The sequence below is a fragment of the Hemiscyllium ocellatum genome, chromosome 16 (assembly GCF_020745735.1).
Source record: "Hemiscyllium ocellatum isolate sHemOce1 chromosome 16, sHemOce1.pat.X.cur, whole genome shotgun sequence".
Taxonomy (NCBI): Eukaryota; Metazoa; Chordata; class Chondrichthyes; order Orectolobiformes; family Hemiscylliidae; genus Hemiscyllium; species Hemiscyllium ocellatum.
The window spans coordinates 11,259,439-11,279,738 of NC_083416.1; the positions used below are offsets into that span (position 1 = coordinate 11,259,439).

A 20,300-nucleotide genomic window follows, 5' to 3' on the forward strand; every position below is an offset into this window, starting at 1 on the left:
ATGTAAATACTGTCCGTCAGGAATCCCCCCAACAACTTGCCCACCACCGATGTCAGGCTCACTGGTCAATAGTTCCCTGGCTTGTCCTTACCACCTTTATTAAATAGTGGCACCACATTAGTCAACCTGGCAGAGTTCAAGGGTACACCTGATCAGATCCTGGGGATTTATCCATTTGTGTGTTTCAAGGCATCTACCATTCCTCCTCTATAATAGACATTTTTCAAGATGTCACCATTTATTTCCCCACATTCTATATCTTCTATATCGTTTTTCACAGTAAACACGGATGCAAAATACCCATTTAGTATCTCCCCCATCTCCTGCAACTCCACACAAAAGCCGCCTTGCTGATCTTCTCCATCTAAACCCTTAACACTATGGCAGGCGCAGTCTAAGTTAAAATCCCCTACCATAACCACCCTATCATTCATTCATATAGCTGATATCTCCTTACAAATTTGTTTCTCAATTGCCTGCTATTGGTGGGGGGGGGAATCCCAATAAGGTGATCATACCTTTCTTATTTCTCAGTTCAACCCAAATAACTTCCCCGGGTATATTTCTGGGAATATCCTCCCTCAGTACGGCTGTGATGCTATCGTTTATCAAAAACGCTACTTCCCCTCCTCTCTATCCTTCCTATAGTATTTGTATCCTGAAACATTACGCTGCCAGTCCTCTCCACCCCTGAGTAATTGCTGTGATATCCCAGTCCCATGTTGCTAACCATGCTCTGAGTTCACCTGCCTTCCCTGTTAGGTCTCTTGCATTGAAATAAATGCAGTTAAAATTTATCAGTCCTACCTTGTTCTCTGCTGTGTCCCTGCCTGCCCTGACTGTTTGACTCACTTCTTTTCTCAACTGTACCAGTCTCAGATTGACCTCGTTCTTCACTAATCGCCCTGGGTTTCACACACTCTTCTCTTCTTTTCTTTTCTCTCCTCTCCCCTCCCCTCCCCTCCCCCCAACCTAACTACTGCCAGGATATTAGCCCCCTTCCAATTCAGGTGCATTACATTCTTCTTGTACAAGTCACTTCTACCCCAGAAGAGATTCCAATGATTCAAAAATGTGAATCCTTCTCCCATATACCAGCTCCTCAGTCATGCATTCATCTTCTCTATCCTCCTATTCCTATCCTCATTAGCTCGCTGCACTGGAGTAATCCAGATATTACTACCTGAGGAATCAATTAAATTAATGATACTACAGCAAATGCCACCATATTACAGAACTTGAGTACATTCATAAGTACATTTGTGTAAATAAAATAAACTAAGCTTGCATCGAGATCAATCCTGATTCCACAGCCCAAAGGAATTGATGACTCAAACTTCTTGCTAACTTACAGTACCGGATACCTTTATGATTTTAAAACAGGAAGAACCAGTTTGCAGATCAGATCTAATTTGCTTAGAAAGCTGTTTTACTGCATGCCACGCGATATTGAGGACAAACTGAATCAACTGTTGAACATAAAAAGCTGGTGAAGTTCCAATCTTATCGTGCCGATCAAGATGCACACATCCATTACTACTAATTCAAACACTATCCTTGAACAATTTGACTTAGTTCTCAAAAATTACATATTACTTCAAATTTAAAAGCAGAAATCTTTCCCAAGTCAAAATTCATCTTCGTGCTTAAGATTAACATACATAGTATATAATTGGGAAGATGGAGCATGACTGAAGAGTCAATGCGGGAGGGACAGCATTAGATTCCTAGTCAAGTGGGTCCATTTAAAAGAGATATGCTCAGCATGTTTTTCACACAAAGGGTGGCGAGTGCCTGGAATGGGCTATCAGATGTGGTGGTGGAAGCAGACAATAGCACCTGCACGAATACATGAATAGGAAGGAAATAGAGGGACACAGATCCAACAAGTGAAGGCAGGTTTAATATGGAAGGGCAAAAATGCGTCGATGCAAGCTTGGAGGGCTAAAGGGGTTGTTTCTGCCACGTGTTGTTCTTTGTTGTAAACGACAAGATAGTACCTACAAGGTCAAAGAAGCAAGAATCTGAAGGTTAGAAACAGCAAGTGCCCTAGGAATATTAAAAAAGCATATGGTTACTTAAAGAAATCAGAAGAATGCAGAAGAGACACAAAATTAACAATACCAGAGAAAATAACAAAATCCAAAGTCATCTAAAGCAGATTCAAGGCAAGTGGTTAGCCAGGCACAGAGTAGGAACATTAGGAACTAAGGTGGTTGTCTGGGTGTAGAGCCAGAAAACACAGATGAGATTTTAAATGAGTACTTTGCTTTGCACTCACCACAGAAAAAGACAATGTATCATAGGAATAAGGGAAGGGTACTGCTATATAGTTGAACAAATTAGTATTGAGACTGGAGAACTATTAACATTTTTAGCAGGTTTAGAAGCGGAGATTTCTCCAGCCTCAGATGTGAAGCATCCCAGACTGCTGAGAAACTGTAGAGGCTCTGTCATTAATTTTCAAATCCTCTCTGGAGGCAGAAGTACCAAACGACTGCAGGGCAGCAAGTATAATACCAATATTCAAGCAAGGTAGTAAGGGTGAACCAAGAAAGCATCAAGTCCAATGATAGTAGAACCATGGGGAAAATAATTCCAAGGAACAAAGTGTACCTTCATATAGAGAGGCAAAAGTTAAAGAAAGGCAGGCAGCATGACCTTGGTTGGAAGGGATCACATCCAACAAATTTATTGAATTTGGAGTGTAGTGTAGTGAAGTAGATTTCATGGACTTTACTAAAGCTTTCGACAAGGTCTTTCGTGGAGACTAGTTAGAGGATCAGAGCTCATGTGATCCAGAGTAATTTGACAAGTTGACTTAGTGAAGGCAACAGACTGTTCTTGTGACTGGAAGCCTGTGTCCAGTGGAGTCCTACATGGTCCTAGCTATTTATAGTCCAATGATCTAGACATGAATGCAAGAGGCTTGATCAGTAAGTTCATAGGTGACCCAAATAAAAAACAATGGTTTGATATAGAGCAAGGAGAAAAGCCTTGGATTAGGTGATAAAATCTATGGGCTGGTCAGTTGGGAGAAAAGTGGCAAAATGAACGCAATTCCGAGAACTGTGAAGTGCTGCAGTTTGGACAACTAACAAGACAAAGGAATACACGATACCCTGTACATGGTTTGATCCTAAATAGTACAGCGATTATGATGTTGCAGTTTCTAAATTAGTAAGGCCACAGCTGAAATACACCATATGCAGTTCTGGTTGCCACATTACATGAAGGCTGCGATTGCACTAGATTTAGATTTTATTGTCATATGTACAGGAACACAGGAATACAGGAGAACAGTGTAAAGTTCAGTGGAAGAGTAAATAAGATGTTCACTAGAGTTTTCCTGGGCTGGAACAGTTCAGCTACAAAATAGATACCAGATAGGCTGGGGTTCTTTTCCTAGAACAGAAATTGCTGATAAAGAATTGTTTGAGGTCTACAAAACTAGATGGCCATAGGTACAGGAAGAAGGAAGAAGCTTTTCCCCTCAGTAGAGTGGTCAATAACGGTGCATAGATCGAAGGTAAGTGGCAGGAAATTTAGAGAGGATTGGAGGAATTTATTCCTCCCCCAACTCAGAGTTGAGTGTATCTGGACCTCACTGCCAGAAAAGTGGCAAACACAGGGAACCTCATGTCACTGAAGTATTCAGATGAATACTTCAAATGTCACAGCATAAAAGACAACAGGTCAACTGTTTGAACATGGCGTGAGAATAGATAGGTTCTCGATGGCTGGCACTGACACGTTGGGCCATCAAGGGCCTCTTTGTGCTATAAATCTCTGACTCATCTACAGCAATCAAAGCTTAGTAATATAATCTAACTGTGGTTCACCCATACACTTGCAACAATAAAAACTTCACGTGCTTCAATTTATCTTAAGACAACAGCAAGAATGCATTAATTTTACCCATACCAAATAACAATGCAAGGCAATGCAAAACATGCCAACAAAGTTTTTCTTAAAAAAAAGCATTATGAATCCTTCTCAATTAACTTTCCAAAATCCTTCATTCCCAAAGCCAACTCTTCACAGATATACAGTAATACAGTAACTCCCCAAATACCGGTCATCCTCTACAACATCTTTTACATACAAAACTTACACAGTAAACATGGTCAAGTTAAGTGACTTGGGGGCACCCAATGCACACACAAACTCTCATTAGAACATAGAATAAACACTGCAACACCTAAACATGAAATGGTCACAAATTTTGGCTTTGCTTCCTCTTGAACCCAGTTTGATATTGTGAAGCAGAAAGAACAGAGGAACCTCGATTATGCAAATTTCAGATTATCCAAACAAGGTCACAACAATCCCCGATGCTTGGCTACACAGCGTTAGCCAAACATTCGATTATCCAAATAAAATACTCCCTGCCCATGTCGTTCGGATAATCGAGGTTCCTCTGTAGTCAGAAAATGACTTCATTATTTAAAATAGTTGGCCAATTTAAGGCTACTTTGTTTTTACTCTCTTCGGAGATACATCTCCACTTTACAAACTACACCTAACAGAGGGGCAAGCATTTGAAAACTGATCTGTGATTGATGCACTCAAAAATCCAGGTAATTGTACAAGAGCATTTGCATGAGAATTTTGGCTGCTGGAATATGGTATCTTCTCCTGTGGAAGATATTGATCACCCTTAAAGCTATAATGTTTTTAAGAGTTGAATAGCCTGCGTATCAATGAAGCATGCCTTTCTAAGCAATATTCAACAAGCCTTCTGGAACTGGTAGTACCTTGTCCATTCTTAAATCAGCAGCTAGAAGGAAGGATGGAATAAAAGAAAGGAAAAGAGAGAGCAATCATCAAGTTTATGCTCCTGACAAAGCCTGTTTTGCTAGTATTTTATTTTGTGTTTACATTATCACCTACAACCTAAACAAATGTAAACTATGTAAATTAACATTGATAGTCTGTTGCTTTCTGAAAGCTATTTCAAGTATTTCAATTATTTTCTAATGTCAAGGTTGTGTTCCAAAAGTCATGACAGGGCACCATGTTACAGATAATTTTCAAATGCTACCAATTACTAAATACATTTCTTCATATTTTCTAAGTAAGCTCCTATAAAATAGCATTTGAACAAAACAGTTGCTTTGTTTGCCCATTTCAATTAAGTAATAATTCATTGAAAATGTATTTTATAAAGAAAATCCCTTAAAACTAATGTTAAAGGATTTGGAGCTCAATTTATTTTCAAAACGAATGAAGTCTACCCAATTTAATATTTATAAAAAAACTCAGGTGTTTGCTTACACTTTAGAAAAAGTCCATAGACTGCTTAAAACAAAAACAGTATTTGACAATCCAAAACTACTCATGTGGCAACCCTAAATATCAAAATCAACAGCAAAAGGTGCCTGTAAATCAAAAGATCAATTCCCAAAAGCGAAACAATCTGATGCAATGGTCAGTGGACTATCTAATCTCAGGAAAGATACATGACAGTTTTGAGCTCCAACTCCTGGCTAACATGTTGGGGAATAGAGATGCTTTAAACACAAAGTGCTGCTTTTGAATTTGAGCGTAAAATGAGGGAACTGTAAATTCTGGAAAAAGTCTTACACTTAAGACTTGGAACCATGTCACCATTTGTTCCTTGTTGCTTCATCAAAATCCTTGTATTCCTTTCCTAACAGCACTGTGCATGCACCTATACTATTTGGTCTGCAGTGGTTCAAGGCGGTAGCCCACCACCATCATCTCTATGACAATTAGGGATGAACATTAAATGAGCGAAGAATGCCCACATTGTGTGAACAAATCAAAAGATATGTCGCAACTTTCATGACTAATCGGGTGACTCAAAGTATTTGCAGCCAATGACTTTTTTTAAAAAATGTCATTTCACAACATATGAAATGACAGCAAGTGCAAACAGCAAGTACCCAAATATGTAAATGAGAAGGGTGTGTGGATTTCATACTGTTGCAAAATTCAATTATAGCATCAAGCAACATTTATGACATCAATGCAAACAAATTTACATTTATTCTCAAAATTAAATTCAAATAAGATGACAGTGTTAAGGCAACAACAAACTATTATTATTCCACAACTCTGACAAACTTTTCACCTAGACTGCCTAGCACAAAACCAGAGCTATACCAATAAACTACAATTCAGGTCAGTGGATTCAGTTTTCAGCAAAAGTTGGATATAATCGTGGAACACGCCATACAAAATTGGATTAAAATTTCTATCATGGCAAATAATGAAAACAGATTTTGAAATTCAGTTATTGGAAGTGTGCGAACACAATTATAAGTGGATAACAGTGTTCAAAGGAATTCCCCTCCCTGGGAAAGAATATCCCTAAAAGTCCCAGTAAACAGAACTCAACATCATTAAATGATGAACTAACAAAAAATAAAATAACCTGCAGAGAGAGGCACCCCAACAGCATGTCAGCACCAATAAATTATTTCTTGGTGTCATCACTTGTTTATTACATGGGCAAATGAGCTGTCAATTTACACATAGCAAAAATTCACCAAAAGAAAAAGCATGGATTCAGATGACCAAATACTCTGCCATTTAGTGATGTAAGCCGATAGATGAATATTGACCAGAATGACTACGGGAATACACCTGATGCCCTGTGAAACAGCGTCCTTGGACTAGTTTTCACCCAGCCCAAGGTAAATTTCAGTTTCGCTGCCTGGCCTAAAGGTACCAAAGGCACTCCCTCCGAGCACCGGAGTGCCAGCCTGGAGAAGTCTCTAGAAACGGGGAGGCTGGAGCCTCAGGTGAGCCAGGGCTCAACTGACAACGTCAAGGGGAGGTGTAGACGCGGAAGTGGACTCGGCTGCCGCTTCTAGTCACCCCAAGTGGGTCAAGTAGAGTGGGGCAAGGAGTAGGGGAGAGGCCTCGGGAGGGAGCCTTTGGCCTGGCGTCGCGCACCCACTGACGTGTCGCCTCCGAGCGGCCGCCAGCCAGCACCACCCCCCCCCCCCCCCAGCGCCGTCTTTCCCTTCACTTCAACCGCACGCTTCATTGTCGTACTCACGCCTTGTCCACCAGCTCGCGCATTTTCCACATGTTCAGCATCTTCGCCTCCTCTCTCTCTCGCTTCGACGGCGGCCTTCCCTTCCCCCGTCCGGCAATATGTTCAGTTTAGTTTAGTCCTTTGGTTCTTTACCTCTCTCGCTCCTCTCCTTCCACCCCCTCCCCGCCGCCCACCACCACAACCACAACCACGGCCCCAGGTCAAGGATGATTCACAGCCCAAGACTGACAGATAATAAAATTTTTACAAAATAAGCCCAGGCCGTGCCAGGACACCCCCCCTCCCTACCCTCTAACCCCCAACCTCCGCCTCCTCTTGCCCTGAGCTGCCGGCTACCAACTAGTCAATGCGTGAAGGTATCGACACGTCATCTCCGCGACCGACGTGCCGTGTCATCAGATCCAGGCCACGCCCCCTGACCCGCAAAGCCCCGCCTTCTCTCACTGGGGCCCCGCCCCTTTACCGTTACCATTCTTCCCCCCCTCCTCCCTTTTGCCTAGAGCTCCGGCGCGAGTCGCAGACTGTCAACGGCTGCGACGTGGTGCAGGCCGGGAACTGTAGTTTCCAAGACGGCGCCGCCTCCCTTGTCAAAGAGGCTGCTCTGATGTCGTTAGAAACTACATGTCCCGAAGGTCCCGCACGGAGCATCCTTATGCCTTGAGAAGTGGGGGGTGAGCGCGTTGGGAGGATGACCGTGGTTTTGGATTGATGCTGTGTGTAAGTATTGAATGTGCATCTCCAGTTTTCTGTAGAGTTGTACAGAGCTGTGTTATCCAAGAACACTGCGAGGAGCTGGTAAAGAGGAGAGTCTGAGGACAGACTGACAGCTAACATAAAAGGGGAACTTGAGTCTTTTAGAGGCCTGTAAGGAGAAAAGGGTGTTAAAAGGATCCTAGGAGAGGATCCACGCCTCGAAGCAGAGCTCATGGACGTACTAAATGGGTGATTTGCCTTTTTTCTTTGTCAGGAAAGAAGATAGTGCCAAAGTCAAAGCTAGGAGGTGATTGAGATCTTCTTTTGGTAGTCCCTTAGGGTAGAGGATTACTTGCTTCTACTCCAGGGAGGCTGGGTTATGTGTGGTGGCTGGATAGCCCAATCCTGGAGTTGCAGACTCTGCCACAGGTGGGCCTGTGTTTGATAAGGCGATTGGATGGGAATGAGAGAGCATGAGGACTGCAGGTGCTGGAGACCAGAGTTGAAAAGTGTGGCGCTGGAAAGGCATAGCAGGTCATGCAGCAACCGAGGAGCAGGAGAATCAGCGTTTTAGGCGAAGGAAAAGCACAATAGGTCAGGCAGCATTCGAGGAACAGGAGAGTGAAGGGCTTACGCCCAAAACGTCGACTCTCTTGCTCCTCGGATGCTGCCTAACCTGCTGTGCTGTGCCACACATTTCGACTTGGTTAGGTGGGAATGCCCTGCATTTTGCACGCTCTTTCGCCTACCTGTGTTTGCCCTGTGGTCAACACCTTTGCAAATGCTTCTTCTCCAGTTTGTGCATTCTCGGGCGAGCCATTCCCATGTATCAATGGGATGTGGTATTTGTTTAAGGAGGTCATCAGGGTGTTCTGGTAGCATTTCCTGTGTACTTCTCTTTTCAATCCTCCCACTTCCTCCAAACTAAAGGAGTTGCCATGGGCATCCGCATGGGCCCCAGCTATGCCTGTCTCTTCGTAGGATATGTGGAACAGTCCATCTTCCGCAACTACACTGGCACCACCCCCCACCTTTTCCTCCGCTACGTCGATGACTGTATCGGCACTGCCTCGTGCTCCCACGAGGAGGTTGAACAGTTCATCAACTTTACTAACACCTTCCATCCCGACCTCAAATTCACCTGGACTGTCTCAGACTCCTCCCTCCCCTTCCTAGACCTTTCCATTTCTATCTCGGGCGACCGACTCAACACAGACATCTACTATAAACCGACTGACTCCCACAGCTACCTGGACTACACCCTGCCCCCTGTAAAAACTCCATCCCATATTCCCAATTCCTTTGTCTCCGCCGCATCTGCTCCCAGGAGGACCAGTTCCAACACCGCACAGCAGATGGCATCCTTCTTCAAGGACCGCAGATTCCCCCCAGACGTGATCGACGATGCACTCCACCGCATCTCCTCCACTTCCCGCTCCTCCGCCCTTGAGCCCCGCTCCTCCAACCGCCACCAAGACAGAACCCCACTGGTTCTCACCTACCACCCCACCAACCTCCGTATACAACGTATCATCCGCCGTCATTTCCGCCACCTCCAAACGGACCCCACCACCAGGGATATATTTCCCTCCCCTCCCCTATCAGCGTTCTGCAAAGACCACTCCCTTCGTGACGCCCTCATCAGGTCCACACCGCCCACCAACCCAACCTCCACTCCCAGGACCTTCCCCTGCAACCGCAGGAAATGCAAAACTTGCGCCCACACCTCCTCCCTCACTTCCCTCCAAGGCCCCAAGGGATCATTCCATATCCGCCACAAGTTCACCTGTACCTCCGCACACATCATCTATTGCATCCGCTGCACCCGATGTGGCCTCCTCTACATTGGGGAGACGGGCCGCTTACTTGCGGAACGCTTCAGAGAACACCTCTGGGACGCCCGGACCAACCAACCCAACCACCCAGTGGCTCAAGACTTTAACTCTCCCTCCCACTCCACCGAGGACATGCAGGTCCTTGGACTCCTCCACCGGCAGAACATAACAACACGACGGCTGGAGGAGGAGCGCCTCATCTTCCGCCTGGGAACCCTCCAACCACAAGGAATGAACTCAGATTTCTCCAGTTTCCTCATTTCCCCTCCCCCCACCTTGTCTCAGTCGGTTCCCTCAACTCAGCACCGCCCTCCTAACCTGCAATCTTCTTCCTGACCTCTCCGCCCCCACCCCACTCCGGCCTATCACCCTCACCTTGACCTCCTTCCACCTATCACATCTCCATCACCCCTCCCCCAAGTCCCTCCTCCCTACCTTTTATCTTATTTCTCTCCAACGTCGAATTTCCTATTCCTTGGATGCTGCCTAACCTGCTGTGCTTTAACCAGCAACACATTTTCCATTGGGGTCAGCAACACATCGCTACTCCTAGTGATCACCTACTATTGTGGAACTTGGAATAGAGCATTTGTTTCAGAAATCTCGAGTTGGGCATGCAGGCAATTTCACTTGCCCATTGCCGCTGGTTATACAATCCCTTGATACAAGGAATATCAGCCTGGGAAATGACACTCATAATGATATGCTAATCCTGCCAATGAATTTGCAGAATTTTGCGAAGGCAGTGCTGTTAAAAACTCTCCAGGATTTGAGAGTTCATATTTCTGATGCATTCATGAGAGTGGGGACCAAGGCTGCTCTGAAGACCATGAGCTTGGTACTGAGTTTGAGGTTTTGAACTTTGAACAAGCTGTTCCTCAGGCATCCAAAGGCTGCATTGCATGTTTGAGTTTAATAGGATTTTGTCATCAATGTCTGCTTGTACTGAGAGCAGACTCCTGAAGTAAAAAAAAAATCCACATGTCCATGGACTATGATGCCTGGGGGAGTAGAGTTGTGTGGCAGGAATGGACTGATACACAGCCTTTATTTTCCAGATGTTTAGTCTGAGACCTGTGCTCTCCTATCCTTCAGTAAATTTGTTGATAGTTTATAGTTTGGCCTCTGAATTTGCGCACATGCAAGTGTCACCTGCATACTGCTGCTTAATTCAAGAAATTGTGTATGATCATTATGTTTTGCCAGAAGGAACAAGCTTAAGACCTCATGGCAACACCTCTCTCTCCAGGCACTAGCACCCAAAAAGCCACACCATTCAAGCGAGGGTCCACAAAGATGTCATACATCATCCATGCATTACTGGAACTGATGACTGCTGGGTTCACCACAACTAATCCACTCTACCACCTCCATCATGTAGTTCCAAATTAGCAGAGGCAGTAAAAACCCTCTGAGGAAAATATTAAAAATCTCCCAGAAAGTTGAGAGGACCAAGGGACTTATGAAAGTGAAGAAATAAAATAAATAGCGTAACAAAGTGGCAAAACAGAAAACATTAATGAATTAAAGATTGATAAATTCCATCTCAGTGTGGAAGAAGGTGACTATAAAGGCCAATGATTTGATGGTTATCTTCTAAAATTCTGTAGATTCTGAATGGTTTCTGCAGTTTGGAAATTAGCAAATAGACCCTCACAATTTTTTTAAAGGGCGAAAGGAAATGGCGAATCATAGGATTGCAAAATTGACTAACTTCTTCACAATAAGCAGGAACTGTTTCTCATATTACCAACAGAATCTTTGACAGTTAATGAAAATCCATACCTTACTTGTTCATCTTGGAAGAGGGTTTCAATATGGTTCTCTCTGGCTTATCGCACATTGCACAGCATTGCTGTCATACCCTTTGGATGGCCCTCCTGGTTGATGTCCTGATCCACATTCTCATCTTCAAAAGAAGATTGCTGACAATCCCCTATTCCCTCTGCATTCAGGTTTTTCCTCTCATTCAGCTCCAGTTGTGAAGAGTACAGCATGTACAATATTGCATAACACCCTTGCTAGATTATTCTGCTAGGATTGACTGCCACATCTTATGAAGAACTGTGGTCAGTTTAAATTTGGTTCTGATGGAAGCATGGAGCAGTGATGTGTCTTGGTTCTGTGTTAGTCTGATGGTTTTGTAAACGTGTCATGAGTCATGTTTGGAGCGGTAACTCTTGACTCCCAGCAGCTATCCCTCTCTGGCCTGAGGCCTAAGAAGAAGGCAGTAATCAATGAGCTGCCTTGTGTTGCAGCTACCTGAAATCTAGTGCAGACCTCAAAGATTTGGCATTGACAGTCATGTATACTTTCGACATTGATGGATTGGAAACCTCTTTTGTTCATGTTTTCTGCAGGTTGTGTTGGGGCACTCTTAAATCAGTGTGGGTGCAACGAGGAATGTTCTGCACCTGGGGATTGTGGGGATGATGGAAAATCCTACTTCTCAAACTACCTGTCTCTCATCATCACAGGAGGAAAAATATGACCAGCTATGATCCAGCTAAAGTGGTGTCAGTGACATCTTAGATGCACTTGTGAATTGAGGATTAGGCAATATCACAAAGGTCCCCATTTGTTCGTTGAAACAAGTGTCTAACATAAAGATTCAGGGCAGCTCTGAACCTGACACCAGATAGATTATCACATAGTCCTTATAGTGCAAGATCTGCCTCTATCTACAATTGACTCCTTTCACTGCAATCAATCCCTCAGCAATCCAATGCAATGAATCCCATTCCCAATCTCGAGTTTGGGATAACAACATGTTGAAACCACTAAAATGAGTGGCAATTCCTTGTAACATAACTGCGGTAAATTATTTTATCAGCACAGATGTAATGTTAAGTGAAATAACATGACTATTGAATTCATACAGTGTGGAATTAGGACCTTTGGCCCAATAAGTCCACACTGACCCTCCAAAGAGTACCCCAGCCAAACCTATTCCCCTATCCTATTACTCTACATTTACCCCGACTAGTGCACCTAACCAACACATCCCTGAATACTATAGGCAACTTAACATGGTCAATTCACCTAACCTGCACATCTTTGGATTGTGGGAGGAAACTGGAACACCCTAAGGAAACCCATGTGCACACTCCACACAGACAGTCATCCAAGGCTGGAATTGAACCCAGGTCCCTGGCGCTGTGAGGTAACAGTGCTAACCACTGAGCCACCATGCCGCCCCATTGTGCAGGCTGTCTATGAAAAGGACTCAACTAAAACTGGATAGGGAACACAAGTTCACAACTATTTTGGGGACTCAGTCGATTTACAGTTTACACAATCTGGATATTATTGTATTTCTTTAAATTCTCTAATCAAAGAATTAATTAGAGTTATTGACATCAAAAGAAGGGAACTTAAAGGAATGAAGGTTAATTATCCAAAAGATTACATCTTCAGTTTATTCACCCATCTTCTCACAAGCTAGAAACCCTACAAAAGGATTTAGAACTAAAAGATGATGAGTACACTGACCTTATAGAAGAGACTAATGTTAAATGCGGAAAGAAATTATTATCATGACCCATTAATAAAAATCTGTAAATTATAACAGTGGAAAAGCATTGGGCGATGGTAGTTGGCTTTCCTTAGAATATGTAACTACCACGGGCAGGGGCACATTTTTAAGGTGAGAGGAGAGATTTTAAAAAAGGACAATATTTTTTACACAGAGGGTGCTTCACGTGTGGAATGAACATCCTGAGGAAGTAGTGGATGTGGGTATAATTACAACATTTAAAAGACATTTGGATAAGGACATGAATAGGAAATGTTTGGAGGGATATGGGCCAGGAGCAGGCAGGTGGGACTAGTTTAGTTTGGGATTATGGTCGGCATGGACTAGTTGGACTGAAGGGTCTGTTTCTATGCTGTATGACTCTATAATGGAAAAATACTTTCTTGCAATTTGTAGACATAGCTAAGAATACTAAATTGCAAAGTGACGAGAATAATAGTGGACAAGGTAATGGAGAAATGGGTAGGACCTGCTGGGGCTGCCTGCTAAATTCCTAACTATCAAGGGGGAGGGGGTGGATTTTCTAATGTTGAATTTAGAGATAGGAAAATATGAGCATTGTGGTAATGAACACACTAGTGTAAAGTCTCTTTTGCAGTGGTATAATTGAAAGAAATTATGTAATAAATGAGATGCTGTGTAAAATCTAGTAGACCAGTGATTCTCAACCGTTTTTTGGCCACAACTCCCCTAGGAGCTCTTCTCAGGTTCCAGGGCCCCCTTTCACATAGGGATACGATGCAAACAGACAGACAGAAAATCATTTATTATTGAGCACCAAGAAAACTTGAACAATCTGGCATATTGGCACAAAACTTTAAAAAAACAGAGTATGAAATTAAACATCTATCAGGCCGAATGCGATCCTTGACATTTCTGCAAGTTTCATGATATCAAGCTCCAAGTTAGACAGTGACAGTCAGAGGTCGCCTCTTGTTGCAACATCAATTTTGTTCCTGGATTTTGTCAAGGAATCTACCTTGCAGAATCCCCTCTCAACCAAAGATATTGAGGGACAGGCAATACTTGGGGCTTTTCCCATAGTGTATTTCTGCAGATCAGCAGATTCGGCAAATCACTCTCGATCCAAAAATCTTTTTGAAACTGACTGAACTGACAACATGCAGTTATATCACTCTGAAGATCAATCAAACTGTCTTGAATTTCTGCCTCAACTTGGGTAGGTTGTGCTTCAAGTGGATTCTACTATATACAGAAAGATATTATAAATAGGAGGAAAACTATTGACTCCGATGAATGTTGTTGCTTGGGTATTTCATCTTAAGTTACGAGGGCCCCCATAAACCCTTGGGGCTCCACTTCTCACAGTTTTCAGTCTGTGACCCCTTCAAATGTGCCAGGGCCCCAATGGGGGCCATATGGCCCCTGTTGAGAATGGCCATAGTAGACCAACCAACTTGTTAATTAACATATGCTTTGAATGGGAAGTCCATGCAAAGAATTCACGGCTTGATTTGGGGGCTACAATCGAGCAATTTTTTTTTGGTTCAAAATAAATGCAAAAAATTTCTTTGAAATAGGTAATCATCCTCTAGCTTTGGAAGCAAGTATAAACAGTTCCACTTTTGCTGAACCCTTGAATGTCTTTCATTCAGGGAAAATTGGATTCATTAATGCTAAGGTTTCGGAGGAAATGTTCAGTGAGCATTACAGCATGATATAAGAACATCAGAAGTAAATTTAATCTGGAATTTTATACATTGTAACTGAGATGGGCAGAAAGAGTGAAAAGCTCTACAAAAGTTATCACTATTTTGTCTGGGCGGTGAGGAGGGAAGGAGTGGTGAAGCGAGGGCTGCTGGGAAGGGTGAGTTTTCCCACATTAAAAGGGACTTACCTCGCAAGTTGGGCCTCCATTTGCTGAGAGGTGCGAGGGAGGAGCGAAGGACTTCTGGGAAGTCACATATTTGTGTAGTTGCGTTACCCGAAACACTATTCGGGTAGTGTCTCCCACCCATCCTTCTCCTCTAATCAAAAAAAAGTTCTGTGCGCCAGATTGGTAAGGTAACAAGTTTATTTTTTATTCCTTATTTTTTCAACAGTTTCTTTGGGAATTTAGAGTCGTGGAAATGGAGGTGAGGGCAGTTGAATATTCCTCCTGCTGAATGTGGGAGGTAAGGGTCACCGCTAGTGTCCCTGCTGACTACATCTATGGGAAGTGCATCCAACTCCAGCTCCTCGAAAACCACGTTAGGGAACTGGAGCTAGACCTGGATGAACTTCGGATCATCCGGGATGCAGAGGGGGTTATTGAGAGGAGTTACAGGGAGGTAATCACTCCTCAGGTACAAGAAAAAGGCAGATGGGTAACAGTCAGGGGACAGAAAAGCAGTGCAGGGATCCCCTGTGGCTATTGCTCTCAACAATAAGTATACCGTTTTGGATACTGTTGGCGAGGGGAACTTACCAGGGGAAAGAGTGGGGCACAGGGCTCTGGCACAGAGAGTGTCCATGCTGCTCAGAAGGGAAGGGAGAAGAGAAGCAGAGCAGTAGTTATTGGGGAGTCCATAGTTAGGGGGGACAGATAGGAGGTTCTGTGCAGACGAGAGAGACTCACGGTTGGTGTATTGCCTCCCAGGTGCCAGGGTTCGTAATGTCTCTGATCGTGTTTTTGGGATCCTTAATGGGGAGAGGGACCAGCCCCAAGTCATGGTCCACATAGGCACCAACGACATAGGTAGGAAGAGAGATGAGGATTTAAGGCAGAAATTCAGGGAGCTAGGATGGAAGCTTAGAGCTAGGACGAACAGAGTTGTTGTCTCTGGTTTGTTGCCCGTACCACGTGCTAGTGAGGCGAGGAATAGGGAGGGAGAGGATTTGAAAACTTGGCTACAGGGATGGTGCAGGAGGGAGGGTTTTGGATTCTTGGATAATTGGGGCAGTTTCTGGGGTAGGTGGGACCTCTACAAACAGGATGGTCTTCATCTGAACCAGAGGGGTACCAATATCCTGGGGGGAATCCACTAAGGCAATTGGGGTAGGTTTAAACTAATCCAGTAGGGGGATGGGAAGCAAAATTGTAGTTCGAAAAGGTTGAGAGTAGGGAGGTCCAAAATCAAGTCTCAGGACGCAAGATGGCACCGGCAAGCAAGAAGTTGGTTTGAAGTGTGTCTACTTCAACGCCAGGAACATCCGGAATAAGGTGGATGAACTTGCAGCATGGGTTGGTGCCTGGGACTTCAATGTTGTGGCCATTTCGGAGACATGGATAGAGCAGGGACAGGAATAGTTATTGCAGGTTCCAGGATGTTTCAGTAAGAACAGAGAAGATGGTAATAGAGGGGGAGGTGAGGCATTGTTGGTCAAGGACAGTATTGCAATTGCAGAAAGGATGCTAGGGGATTCGTCAACTGAGGTAGTGTGGGCTGAGGTTAGAAACAGGAAAGGAGAGGTCACCCTGTTGGAAGTTTTCTATAGGCCTCCGAATAGTTCCAGAGATGTAGAGGAAAGGACAGCAAAGATGATTCTTGATAGGAGTGAGAGAAACAGGGGTAGTTGTCATGGGGGACTTCAACTTTCCAAATATTGACTGGGAACACTATAGTATGAGTACTATAGATAGGTCAATTTTTGTCCAGTGTGTGCAGGAGGGCTTCCTGACACAGTATGTAGACAGGCCTACATTAGATTTGGTACTGGGTAATGAGCCCAGTGTTAGATTTGAAAGTAGGTGAGCACTTTGGTGATAGCGATCACAATTCTGTTATGTTTATTTTAGTGATAGAAAGGGATAGGCATATACCACTGGGTAAGAGTTACAACTGGGAGAAAGGCAATTACGATGCGATTAGGCAAGATTTAGGAAGCATAGGATGGAGAAGGAAACTGCAGGGGATGGACACATTAGAAATGTGGAGCTTATTCAAGGAAAAGCTCCTGAGTGTCCGAGATAAGTATGTACCTGTCAGGCAGGGAGGAACCTGTAGAGCATGGCACCGTGGTTTATGAAGGAAGTGGAATCTCTGGTCAAGCGATGCAGGTAGACTGGGAGAATCAGGATAGTATTGGACCTCAAGAAAGAGACTTTGTGGAGTGTCTCCGAGATGGATTCTTGGAACAGCTGGTGCTGGAGCCTACCAGGGAGAAGGAAATTCTGGATCTGGTATTGTGCAATGAACCAGAATTGATCAGGGATCTCGAAGAGAAGGAGCTATTGAGAAGTAGTGACCATAATACAATAAGCTTCAATCTACAATTTGAGAGGGAGAGAGTACAATCGGAAGTGACAATATTTCTGTTGAATAAAGGGAACCTATGGAGCTATGAGGGAAGAGCTGCCAAAGTACAACGGTGCAATACCTTAGCAAGGATGACAGTGGAGGAACAATGGCAGATATTTCTGTGTATAATGCAGAAGAGGCAGGATCAGTTCATTCCAAAAAGGAAGAAAGATCCTAGGAGGAGGCATGGGTGGCCGTGGCTGACAAGGAAAGTTAAGAAACATACAAAGTTAAAAGAGAAAAAGTATAACAAAGATAGTTGGGAAAATGGAGGACTGGGAAGCTTTTAAAGAACAACAGAGGATTACTAAGAAGGAAATATGCAGAGAAAAAATGAGGTATGAAGGTAAACTGGCCAAAAATATAAAGGAGGATTGTAAAAGCTTTTTTAGTTATGTGAAAGGCAAAAAAATGGTTAAGACTAAAATTGGGCCCTTGAAGACAGAAACGGGGGAATATATTACGGGGAACGAAGAAATGGCATAAGAATTGAATTGGTACTTCAGGTCAGTGTTCACTGGGGAAGACACAAGCAATCTCCCTGAGGTAACAGTGGCTGAAGGACCTGAACTTGAGGGAATTTATATTTGTCAGGAATTGGTGTTGGAGAGACTGTTAGGTCTGAAGGTTGATAAGTTCCCAGGCCTGATGGTCTACATCCCAGGGTACTGAAGGAGGTGGCTCGAGAAATCATGGATGCGTTGGTGATTATTTTCCAGAGTTCGATAGATTCGGGATCAGTTCCTGCGGATTGGTGGGTGGCTAATGTTATATCACGTTTTAAGAAAGGTGGGAGAGAGAAAGCAGGAAATTATAGACCAGTTAGTCTGACTTCAGTGGTGGGAAAGATGCTGGAGTCTATTATAAAGGATGAAATTACAGCACATTTGGATAGTAATAACAGGATAGGTCAGAGTCAGCATGGATTTATGAAGGGGAAATCATGCTTGACTAATCTTCTGGAATTTTTTGAGGATGTAACTTTGAAGATGGACGCGGGAGATCCAGTAGATATAGTGTACCGAGACTTTCAGAAAGCTTTTGATAAAGTCCCACATAGGAGGTTATTGAGCAAAATTAGAGTGCATGGTATTGGGGGCAAAGTACTAACTTGGATTAAAAGTTGGTTGGCTGACAGGAAACAACGAGTAGTGATAAACTGCTCCATTTCGGAATGGCAGGCAGTGACCAGTGGGGTACTGCAGGAATCAGTGCTGGGACCGCAGCTTTTTACAATATATATTAATGATATAGAAGATTGTATTAGTAATAACATTAGCAAATTTGATTATGATACTAAGTTGGGTGGCAGGGTGAAATGTGAGGAGGATGTTAGGAGATTACAGGGTGACCTGGACAGATTAGGTGACTGGTCAGATGCATGGCAGATGCAGTTCAACGTGGATAAATGTATGGTTATCCACTTTGGTGGCAAGAACAGGAAGGCAGATTACTACCTAAATGGAATCAATGTCGGTAAAGGGGCAGTACAACGAGATCTGGGTATTTTTGTACACCAGTCAATGAAGGTAAGCATGCAGGTACAGCAGGTAGTGAAGAAGGCTAAGAAGGCCATTAGCATGCTGGCCTTCATAACAAGAGGGATTGAGTATAGAAGCAAAGAGGTTCTTCTGCAGCTGTACAGGGCCATGGTGAGACCACACCCGGAGTATTGTGTGCAGTTCTGGTCTCCAAATTTGAGGAAAGACATTCTGGCTATTGAGGGAGTGCAGCGTAGGTTCACGAGGTCAATTCCTGGAATGGCGGGACCACCTTACACTGAAAGACTGGAGTGACTGGGCTTGTATACTCTTGAGTTTAGAAGACTGAGAGGGGATCTGATTGAGACAAAAAGATTATTAAAGGATTGGACACTCTGGAGGCAGGAAACATGTTTCCGCTGATGGGTGAGTGCCGAACCAGAGGACACAGCTTAAAAATATGCAGTAGACCATTTAGGACAGAGATGAGGAGAAACTTCTTCACCCAGAGAGTGGTGGCTGTGTGGAATCCTCTGCCCCAGAGGGCAGTGGAGGCCCAGTCTCTGGATTCATTTAAGAGAGTTGGATAGAGCTCTCCAGGATAGTGGAATCAAGGGTTATGGAGATAAGGCAGGAACAGGTTACTGATTAAGGATGATCAGCCATGATTATATTGAATGGTGGTGCAGGCTCGAAGGGCAGAATGGCCTACTCCTGCACCTATTGTCTATTGTCTAAGAGGAAGAAGAAGGCTTATGTGAGGATGAGATGTGAAGGCTCGGTTAGGGCGCTTGAGGGTTACAAGGTAGCCAGGAAAGACCTAAAGAGAGAGCTCAGAAGAGTCAGGAGGAGACATGAGAAGTTTTTGGTGGATAGGATCAGGGTAAACCCTAAGACTTTCTATAGGTATTTAAGGAATAAAAGAATGATGAGAATAAAATTAGGGCCAATCAAGGATAGGAGTGGGAAGTTGTGTGTGGAGTCAGAGGAGATATGGGAAGCACTAAATGAATATTTTTTGACAGTATTCACTCTAGGAAATGACAATGTTGTCGAGGAGAATTCTGAGATACAGGCTACTGGACTAGGTGGGGTTGAGGTTCACAAGGAAGAGGTATTAGAAATCCTGCAGAGTGAAAATAGATAAGTTCCCTGGGCCGGATGGGATTTATCCTAGGATCCTCTGAGAAGCCAGGGAGGAGATTGCCGAGCCTTTGACATTGATCTTTAAATTGTCATTGTCTACAGGAATAGTGCTAGAAGACTGGAAGAGAAAAAAATGTGGCTCTCCTGTTCAAGAAGGGAAGTAGAGACAACCCTGGTAATTATAGATCAGTGAGCCTTACTTCAGTTGTTGATAAAGTTGTTGGAAAAGGTTATAACAGATAGGATTTATAATCATCTAGAAAAGAATAATTTGATTAGGGATATTCAGCATGGTTTTGTGAAGGGTAGGTCATGCCTCACAAACCTTACTGAGTTCTT

The 20,300-nt window shown here is 43.7% G+C and overlaps 1 protein-coding gene across 2 annotated transcripts in view; it reads right to left on the reverse strand.

The window, feature by feature from the left end:
• Positions 1-7,252, reverse strand: part of clint1a (clathrin interactor 1a) — a 176,778-nt gene extending 169,526 nt beyond the window's left edge. Inside the window, exon 1 of one of the 2 annotated variants that reach the window (XM_060837035.1) lies at positions 7,031-7,252. In XM_060837035.1, the coding sequence (XP_060693018.1) occupies positions 7,031-7,071 (41 nt within the window). In that variant the 5' untranslated portion in view covers positions 7,072-7,252. The remainder of the gene's footprint in view (positions 1-7,030) is intronic. The other variant, XM_060837034.1, reaches the window with a different exon arrangement.
• Between the last annotated feature and the right edge of the window lie 13,048 nt (positions 7,253-20,300).